Source organism: Amphiprion ocellaris, chromosome 10 (assembly GCF_022539595.1).
Source record: "Amphiprion ocellaris isolate individual 3 ecotype Okinawa chromosome 10, ASM2253959v1, whole genome shotgun sequence".
Classification (NCBI taxonomy): domain Eukaryota; kingdom Metazoa; phylum Chordata; class Actinopteri; family Pomacentridae; genus Amphiprion; species Amphiprion ocellaris.
The window spans coordinates 35,749,624-35,759,876 of NC_072775.1; the positions used below are offsets into that span (position 1 = coordinate 35,749,624).

The 10,253-nt window shown below is 40.4% G+C and overlaps 1 protein-coding gene across 1 annotated transcript; it reads right to left on the minus strand.

Annotated features, from left to right (window-relative positions):
- Positions 1-4,475: 4,475 nt before the first annotated feature.
- On the minus strand, positions 4,476-10,161 carry epdr1 (ependymin related 1). Its single transcript, XM_023269099.3, has 3 exons — positions 9,855-10,161; positions 7,733-7,941; positions 4,476-6,590 (listed from the first exon to the last, which is right to left on the minus strand). Exons 1-3 carry the CDS (start codon positions 10,088-10,090, stop codon positions 6,403-6,405), a joined length of 633 nt encoding a protein of 210 aa, XP_023124867.1. The 5' UTR covers positions 10,091-10,161; the 3' UTR covers positions 4,476-6,402.
- Between the last annotated feature and the right edge of the window lie 92 nt (positions 10,162-10,253).

The window sequence follows — 10,253 nt, forward strand, 5'->3', positions numbered from 1 at the left end:
CGGAGAAAGGACACAGAAAGAAACAGAGTGAATGTAATGCAATAATGGTATATATAGTAAATACATAGGTAGTTAGAGAAGGGCTCAGTGCATCCAGAGAGGTTCCCCAGCAGCCTAGGCCTATAGCAGCATAACTAGGGGTAAACTAAAGGGACGTCAAGAGGGGAAGTCAGTTGTGCAAATGAAAACACCAGCTCACCCCGTCAGGGTCACCCAGTCAGCCCTAACTATAAGCTTTGTCGAAAAGGAAGGTTTTAAGCCTGGTCTTAAAAATAGAGAGGGTGTCCGCCTCCCAAACCCAAACTGGGAGCTGGTTCCACAGGAGAGGAGCTGATAACTGAAGGCTCTGCCTCCCATTCTACTTTTAGAGATTCTAGGAACAACAAGTAAGCCTGCAGTCTGAGAGCGAAGAGTTCTGCTAGGGTAATATGGTACTATCAGGTCTTTAAGATATGACGGAGACTGGTTGTTAAGAGCTTTATATGTCAGAAGAAGGATTTTGAATTCTATTCTAGATTTAACAGGGAGCCAATGAAGAGAAACCAATATAGGAGAAATATGATCTCTCTTGCTAACTCCCGTCAGTACTCTGGCTGCAGCGTTTTGGATCAGCTGTAGATGTTTCAGAGAGCTATTGGGACAACCTGATAATAAGGAATTACAGTAGTCAAGCCTAGAAGTAACAAATGCATGGACTAGTTTTTCTGCATCACTCTGAGACAGGATGTTCCTGATTTTCACAATATTTCTCAGGTGGAAAAAGGAAGTCCTACAGATTTTTATGTGTTTTTGATCTGAACCTTGGTAGCACAGAGCAGAAGGTTGGTAGAGGGTTGGCAGAGGGTTGGCAGAGGGTTGGCAGAAGGTTGGTAGAGGGTTGGCAGAGGGTTGGCAGAGGGTAGGTAGAAGGTTGGCAGATGGTTGGCAGAAGGTTGGTAGAGGGTTGGCAGAGGGTTGGCAGAAGGTTGGTAGAAGCTTGGTAGAGGGTTGGTAGAGGGTTGGCAGAGGGTTGGCAGAGGGTTGGTAGAAGGTTGGTAGAAGCTTGGTAGAGGGTTGGCAGAGGGTTGGCAGAGGGTTGGCAGAGGGTTGGTAGAAGGTTGGTAGAGGGTTGGTAGAAGGTTGGTAGAGGGTTGGCAGAGGGTTGGCAGAAGATTGGCAGAGGGTTGGCAGAGGGTTGGCAGAGGGTTGACAGAAGGTTGGTAGAGGGTTGGTAGAAGGTTGGGGTTGAAAACAGCAACCCTGGTGATTCCAGCCAGGTGATGGTGGAGCTCCTCAAGACACCAGGATGGAAGCTGATGGTGGATCTATATACCATTATTGCATTACATTCACTCTGTTTCTTTCTGTGTCCTTTCTCCGAGTGTCCCTGGTCCCAGAGCTGGATGCTGGATGCTTCAGATGTGTGGCTGTGTTTTATGGTCCTTGTGTCCCACCCCCCACCTCTCTATCTCTACCTCTACACCTCTATCTCTACCCCTCTACCTCTTCCCCTCTACCTCTATCCCTCTATCTGTATCCCTCTATCTCTACCTCTACCCCTCTACCTCTACCTCTCTACCTCTTCTGTCCCTCTCAACCCGCCCGGCCAGCAGGCCGATGGTTCCCCCACATTAGAGCCGGGTTCTGCTCGAGGTTTTTTTCCCTGTTAAAAGGGTGTTTTCCTGCCACTGTCGCCTTTTGGCTGCTCTGGGGTTCAGGCATATGGGTTCTGTAAAGCGTCTCGAGACAATTTGACTGTAATTGGTGCTATATAAATAAAATTGAATTGAAATTGAATTGAATTGGATGCAGAGCCCTCAGGAACCCAGCAATGAAGGTGGAGGTCCTCTGGAGGCTGGAACCTCAAAGGTGGGGGAACCAAGTCCCAGCAGGCAGGAAAGACAGGAGGTCATTAGGGAAAGAGTCAGCAGTGATGGTTGACTCAGGATCTAAGGTGACTTCAGCTGTGACGTAAACTGACTCTGGGTCAGGTGTTCATCAGTAGACTCTGGGTTTGAGAAGTTGCAGGCCGACTCAGAAACAGATGGACAGACAATCAAGGATGAAAAATCTCGACTGACTTCACTAGGCAATAGATCTGGGACATCCACGGTGTTGGGCAGCTGTGAGGAACTATGTTGTCAGGGACCTCGCTTTCTTAAATGGGTCTGACCTTTAGGCCTGGTGAGTAAGGAGAGGAGATTTCATGGCAGCGTCAGAGGTGGAATCAGGAAGGAGGCAAGCCGACTGTGAAGCTGGTTCTGGATGGAGGCTACCATATCAAAGGCTGACTGGTTCAGGAACCCAGTCAGGCTAATTGCTAGATGACCAGAGACTAGTCAACACAGAGGCAGCACTAAGCAGCAGCTAGCAGGAGAACGGCTGGCGGACTCCAGAGCTGGAGCTAATGGGGGGCCAACAGAATCAGTAGCTGTAACAGGCTGATGGGGAATTTTATTGGTCGAACTGGAGGCTGAGGAGGTCCACTCTAACCTCCTGGGGTGCTGGTTGAAGGATGGTTACCTCTACAACTGGACCAGGTAGGATGCATGTGGATTCAGGAGCTGAAGCTGGCAAGAGGCTAACAGACTGTGAGCTAAACTTATGTTCAGTATCACTGCAGGATTCCAGAAGAGCCTGAAAGTTCCTCTAAGGGCTCACAGTAATAGATAAAAGTCAAATGGACTCAAGTGCAACACCCTGACTGATGAGGGCTTGGAGGATCAGATTAAGTTCTATTTGGTCTGTCATTTAGGACCCAAATGGAGACACACTCAGCAGATAGACAACGCTGTTTAACTTCTGCATAACGTTGCAAATATAAAGCAAGCATCTGCAATTTGAACTGCGAGTAGGTCGATCTAGTGGTTTCTGTACTGCTGCTGGTGTTGCAAGTAATGCTTGTGCCATGTTGTAATGCAATATTGTAATATTGTTTTGTTTTGTTTGTTTCTTTGTAGACCACACACACACCTATATTCATTCAACGTATTCATACTGCATCCATCCCATCCTGTCCGACTTCATATTAAAGTTCTTGGAAACACTGTCCATGCTCTTCTGTCGATAGTAGCTATCAGACCAGAAACGTCCCTTCAGAGTGTCCCACTCTAACACAGATAGTTAACGAAGACATTAAGATGGCAGAATGCTTGTTGTCACCTGTGAGTTTTAACAATCAGCATCGAGCCACACAGCAGTTTTTCAGGGCCACTCAGATGGACCTAACCCATCTGACAGACAGAAGGTTCTCCAGTAGCGGTTCTTGTATTCAGAACCGACACAAATGTTCAGGTCGACTTAAAATCACCTTCAGGTTCCTGCAGTGGAAAGTTGCTCATTGTGTCCCCTCATGCTTACGAGGCACTTTATTGGATTATATTATAGATTATAGATTTATTAAACTGCCTGACATGAGCAAAAAACACTTAGCAAATGCTAATACTGGCATGTAGTCAGAATGCTAATGCTAATATGCTAGCTGAAAGCTTGCTGCTTCATGTAAGCTAGCAGAGAAAGATAATTCATCAACTGGCAGTTCAGAGTGCAACAACACTGAAAGTCACTTTTCAGCTGGAAGTTAACCTAAAACTTCCTGTCATGAGCAAAAATATCAGCAAGTACTTGTTATTAGCATGTAGTTTGAAAGCTACATCCCAGCATGCTAGCTGAAAGCTAACTACTCGGCATAAGCTAGCAGCTTGGAAAAAATCATTTATCAGATGGTTGCAATGAAGAGTGCACTAAACACACTTAAAGTCATATTTTAAGCTTGAAATTAACCGTTTAGGAGTCTCACATCACCATCTGGAGCTAGTTTATGTTGCAGCTACAAAAACCTACAAACTGCTATGGTAGCTGAAAGCTAACTGCTCGCTGTAAGCTAGCAGTTTGGAGGAAACAGTCTATCAGTTGGTAACAGTGAAGAGTGAACAACATTAAAAGTCACATTTTCTTTTTTAAATGATTTTTTAAAGCGTTAAGTGAACTGTTCAGGGATCCTAAGTCAGTGTTTTGTGCTCTGTGAGCTACGTTGCTATCTGGCAGCTAGCAGGCCTTGTTGTTCCTGGAAACTCAGTTCTAAACAAATTAACAAACAATTCTTTAAAACGCTGCTTCTCCAGTTTCTCCTCATGAAACTTAATTCATCTTCTGTGACATGTTGCCCTCCACACAGCCTCATCAGTGTATGTACTTTTTTTTTTTTTTTTGCTAATCCCAAATTAAAACAGCTGAGATTTTATAGTATTGTAAAGCTGCAAGTGAAGATTTTAAATGTCTTACATCCAGTGGTGAGAAGTAACCGAGTATATTTACTCAAGTACTGTGCTTAAATCCAGTTTCCAGGTAATTGTTCTGAGTGTCTCAATTTATGCTATTTTAAACTTTAATTCCACAACATTTGTTCTCCACTGTATTTTCAGTGGCAGTTACTTTTCAGGTTAGGACTTCACATATAAAATAACATGAAAAGCTTGTAAAAGACGACACGTTGATGAAGTTACAAAGATAGCAGCGTCTAATTTGGTTCCAGTGTTACACGATTTTCCTTTAAAACCTCTAGAATGGTATTTTTTTTTTAAAGTAATAATCCAGAATTATACAAAAAGATTGCCAAAAGTTTGGAAGAAAAAGTCAGAAAATGTCAACAACATCACAGCCAGTCAGGTTTATCTTCCCAAACGCTAGGAACTAAACTAGCAGCAGTACGTCAGTTACAGGAAACAGAGCTCTTACTTTGAAATGTTCACTATATTTTGCTGATATTTCTGCACTTTTATTATTTTAGTATGATTAAATGCAGGACTTGTAGATGAGAAGCTAAGATTCCAGTACTTCTACTTGGGTAAAGAGGACCTCTTCCACTATTAAAATCTCAGTTTACTGAGTTTTGTGTCTCATTATTGTCATTTTGTGTCTTGTTTTTGTCATTTTGTGTCTCGTTTTTGTAGTTTTCTGTCTTTTGTTGTTTTCTGTCTAGTTTTTGTCATCTGTGTTCTTTTTGCCATTTTGTGTCTTGTTTTTGTTGTTTTATGTCTAGTTTTTTCATCTTCTATCTCGTTTTTTTCGTTTTGTCTTATATTTGTCATTTTCTGTCTTGTTTTGTCATTTTTTGTCTAGTTTTTGTCATTTTCTCTCTAGTTTTTGTCATTTTATGTCTCGTTTTTGTCGTTTTGTGTCTCATTTTTGTCATTTTCTGTCTCGTTTTTGTCATTGTCTGTCTCGTTTTTGTTGTTTTGTGTCTTGTTTTTGTCATTTTCTGTTTCGTTTTTGCTGTTTCGTGTCTTGTTTTTGTCATTTTCTGCAGGACTTGTAGCGGAGAAGCTAAGATTCCATTTTCTGTCTCGTTTTTATCATTTTCTGTCTCGTTTTGTTGTTTCGTGTCTTGTTTTTGTCATTTTCTGTTTCGTTTTTGTCATTTTGTGTCTTGTTTTTGTCATTTCTGTCTCGTTTTTGTCAGTTTCTGTCTTGTTTTGTCATTTTATGTCTAGTTTTTGTCATTTTATGTCTAGTTTTTGTCATTTTATGTCTAGTTTTTGTCATTTTATGTCTCGTTTTTGTCGTTTTGTGTCTTGTTTTTATCATTATCTGTCTCGTTTTTGTCATTTTCTGTCTTGTTTTGTCATTTTATGTCTAGTTTTTGTCATTTTCTGTCCTGTTTTTTCATTTTATGTCTAGTTTTTGTCATTTTCTGTCCTGTTTTGTCATTTTATGTCTAGTTTTTGTCATTTTCTGTCCTGTTTTGTCATTTTATGTCTAGTTTTTGTCATTTTCTGTCTTGTTTTGTCATTTTATGTCTAGTTTTTGCCATTTTCTATCTAGTTTTTGTCATTTTATGTCTTGTTTTTGTTGTTTTGTGTCTTGTTTTTGTCATTTTCTGTCCTGTTTTGTCATTTTATGTCTAGTTTTTGTCATTTTCTGTCCTGTTTTGTCATTTTATGTCTAGTTTTTGTCATTTTCTGTCTTGTTTTGTCATTTTATGTCTAGTTTTTGCCATTTTCTATCTAGTTTTTGTCATTTTATGTCTTGTTTTTGTTGTTTTGTGTCTAGTTTTTGTCATTTTCTGTCCTGTTTTGTCATTTTATGTCTAGTTTTTGTCATTTTCTGTCCTGTTTTGTCATTTTATGTCTAGTTTTTGTCATTTTCTGTCTTGTTTTGTCATTTTATGTCTAGTTTTTGTCATTTTCTATCTAGTTTTTGTCATTTTATGTCTAGTTTTTGCCATTTTCTATCTAGTTTTTGTCATTTTATGTCTTGTTTTTGTTGTTTTGTGTCTTGTTTTTGTCATTTTCTGTTTCGTTTTTGTCATTTTGTGTCTTGTCTAGTACCTCTTCCATGACTAAAATCTCAGTTTACTGCTTTACTATCAAGAGGCTGTTGAGTGTCTGTGAGGTCAGAGGAGACGTCTGCCTGGACGAGGCCTCAGCAGTCGGCCATCCTGTCGGGCCGGGCCGACTGGCAGGTGCTGGGCGGCGTGAAGACGTCGGGGTCGCTGATGCCCAGCTGGAGGTTGAAGAAGCGGGTGGAGGTGGTGACGCTGCTGTTGCGGGTGTAGGTCTCCTGCACCGGGTAGCAGTCCTTCAGGGTGTAGATGCCCACCCAGGTCTCATCTGGTGGAGCAGCAGAAAAAATGAGACGGAAGCAAATAAAAACACCCAGAAACCTCAGAGAGGTTGGAGGACATTTTACATCCCACCCATTAAATGTCAATTAATCCAGAATCCTAAAACATGCAGTAGTGTGCAAATGTTCTTGTCCTGAGACCAAATCTGAAAAAAGTAGGAGAAAAGAATGTTTGAAGATATTTATAAATAATAAAGCAGTTCAAATCAAATTTAAATCTCCTATTTTTGGTTTTATGTTTTTCATTGATGTCTCTTGTAATTGTGGGAACATTTTTTAATCAACATAATACTTTAAATAATAATAATTATACATGGAACGTGTCCCACAACATGTTAGCAGAACCCGTAGATGACGTTTTTGTCTTTTCTGTCTCATTTCTGTCATTTTCTGCTTTGTCTTTGTTTTGTGTCTCGCTTTTGTCCTTTTGTGTCTTATTTTTGTCGTTTCCATCATCCACCAGTTTTCCTATAGAATGTGCAGAACAAAGCTATATCCTCTCTGCTATTTTTCATATTTTCATCCCATTGTCAGCCTTGATTGAATGTCTCCCTCCAGCTCATATTATCAGGATCAGACTAATTCTTTGGACTGTTTTCCATCAGTCAGTTTGTCCTCTTGGTCAGCAGTAACAGCAGCTAAATATCTAGCTTCTACTGCTGAGAAAAAGATCACATTAGCATGGATTAGCAACCCTGTTACTGTGATTAGAGTAGGGCTAGCAAACAACACAGAAAACATGGAATAAAAATGCTACCATTGATGTGGAAGCTGAGCCAATCAATACCTATTACTGATGAATATGGAGCAGAAAACAGAAAGAGAGATGGTTGATTTTTCAAACATTTAGAAGCTCAGATGTCCTCCAGGTCTGGAATGATCCTTAAAGAGTCCATCAATAATGTTTTCAGCTCCGTTTGAGCAACGTTCAGTGAAAACATGAAGCTGAAGTTTTTCTGTGAATGTTTTCAACGTTTGACTGAAAACCTAAAGGGTCACTTCACCAAAACCACAACGAAGCCATAATCAGTCGAAGACTAGCTGCAGATTATTCAGTCCATCATTCCTTATCATTTTATTTGTTGTGCACGAGGCTGCAGACCTGAAACCGCTTAGAAACCTGACTTACGCTGGCGAGCCGGCTTCCTGTCGGACCACTCCTGGACCTCCACGCTGTCTCCAGGTCCACCGATGAAGTACTGGTCCTCGAAGGTGGAGTTATCGGGGATGTCGAAGGGATCCCAGGCGTCCGTCAGAGCGATCTTTGAGCACTCTTTGGTCTTCTGGTCGATCTGGAACATCACCATGTTCTGGTACAAGTAGATGTACTCAAAAAACCTGGAAGGACACGGAGGTTACAGGGTGTGTTGGTGGCAGATAGGGGGCGCTGTATGCTGAAACACCGGGGACTGACTTGTGATATTGGGCTACATAAATATTACTGACTTGACTTTTTGGTTGCAGAAGCTGAAATGACAATATCTGACATAGTAAAGCTGTTAGATAACAATTAAACAGCCTTTTGAGACACAAGGTGAATCAGACTGCTGAAGAACGGATTGTTTTTCCAACAGAAGTGAACCACGTGTGTTTGTGAAGCAGCTAGAATGTGTGTTTAGACAACAAGCATCAGGTTCTGTCTCTAAAACTGATGGTCCAGAAGTCCAGTTGACTGTGAAAATCTGCAGGTTTAGAGCTGAAAAGTTGAGCTAACCACTAGCTAACCTCTGTAGCTGCTACGTTAACCACTGCTAGCACACCTGCATCTCTAAACCAAGCTGCATTGTGGGTAATGTAGGCACCAGCGGTCCATTTTTATTAATGTATGGATTCAAAAATGGACATTTGCTGGACTGATTTTGAGCCTTTTTACTTTAAAACTGGATTTGGTCCACATGCTTATTGATTGGAAACTAAACAAACCAAAGTCGATTATCAGGCTGAGCTCCTGTTCAGCAGCCGGACAAAGTTTCACAACGTCAGACTTCAGACTCAGTAAATAAGAGAGCAGCTACTAAAGGACAGAAAACACACAAGTTTCCCACTTAGACTGGAAATAAATGAAATATAAATCTATAAAATGAGATCAGTCAGTCCAAGCACAACCTGGCAACCCACAAGTTCTTAACTGATCTACTAAGCAGGAATAGTTCTTTATTAACCATAAATTAATGACTTTATTCTATTGATATCATCATTACTGCTGCTTTTCTGCTTGTTTGTATAAATACAGAAGTTTTATTGTTACGATATCAACTGTTAGAAAGAAGATTGTTCGGGTTGCCATGTTGTAAAAAATAACTTCAACTGAATGGAGCTGAGGTGACAGAAGAACTAAAAAACACATTTATTAAAAGCAGCATTTAGAACAGATTCATAACCAAACCAGATTCATAAACACAACCAACCTGGCAACCCAAACGCTGTTCCTCTCATTGGCTTAGAATTGATCTAATAAGAAATTAAATTATTAATTAGAATGAAACCTTTAAAAAGGATGCTTCATCATCATCATCATCTTTATTATATTGCTGTTGTTGTCGATTTTTCATTAATTTTTTAATATTTTTCCTTAAAAATGTACTGTTTATTTCAATGTGTTTTTGAGACGTCGGTCTTCTGTTTTATATTCATTTTGTATAAAGGAGCTTATTAGTAATTAATTAATGTAAACAGGTTTTAAAGAATATCTGCAGAGAATCTGGACCAGAATCTAGTATCAACATATTAAACGGTTATTAATGCTAATATTAACATTTTTTACCAAACAGAAAATGAAAAGCAACCTGGAAACTAGAACTGCAATCATTAATCTTCTTCTTAAATGTAAATCTTTTTCTGGTTTCTTCCTCTGTGACACAAAACTGAACATCTTTAGGACATTTTTCATCATTTTCTGACATTTTATAGAAAAAAAACTAATCGGTTAATCTATAAAATCAGTTGTTCTTTTGTCAATAAAATGTTGTATTAAGGCTCCTACTTACTCATTATTATTATTATTATTATTATTATTATTATTATTATTATTATTATATTAGATATCCCTTTGTTCTCTTTATTTAGTTCATCTTTTATATTCTTGAACATCTAATCTCACAGTAAAATACACCTTAATGCTTAATAATTTACTGCATATGTGCAATATTTCACGTTTCCTGTTCATAATTTCTCATGACATGCGTGCTGTTTATTCATTTAATATAGTATAAATCATGATATATTTCTGTTAGCATCAGGTCTGGTCTTGCCTCTGACACGGGGTGTGCTTCTTGTGCTGCTGCAGGACTCGGATCCTCCGGTTCAGGCCGTCGTAGGACACGGCGGCCCGGTTGTTCCTGCCGGTACCGTGGTCGTACAGAACCCAGCGGCCCTCCCACTGCGGCGGGGCGAGGCACGGAGCGGCCGCCGGGGAGCCCTCCGGCCGCGGCACGCCGAGCACAGACGTCCCGGCGGCGGCCAGAAACACGAGCAGGAGTCGGTACATGGTGAGTAGCGGAGTCTCCCGGTAACCGGTGCAGCGGCCGGTGATGGCGGAATGAGAGCGTCAGAATACTGCACCGTCACTCAGTAAATAATCAATATTCAACAAGCTTAAATATTAACAGAGAGTTATTTTTGATGTGAATATTATTAACAGAGCAGCTTAA

Coding starts and splice junctions, on each gene's coding strand:
- epdr1 (XM_023269099.3), bottom strand. CDS start 10,090: ATGTACCGACTCCTGCTCGTGTTTCTGGCCGCCGCCGGGACGTCTGTG. Junction 7,942..9,854: donor AAGCACACCCCGTGTCAGAG/GCAAGACCAGAC, acceptor GTGTCCTTCCAG/GTTTTTTGAGTACATCTACT. Junction 6,591..7,732: donor CAGGAAGCCGGCTCGCCAGC/GTAAGTCAGGTT, acceptor CTGCTCCACCAG/ATGAGACCTGGGTGGGCATC.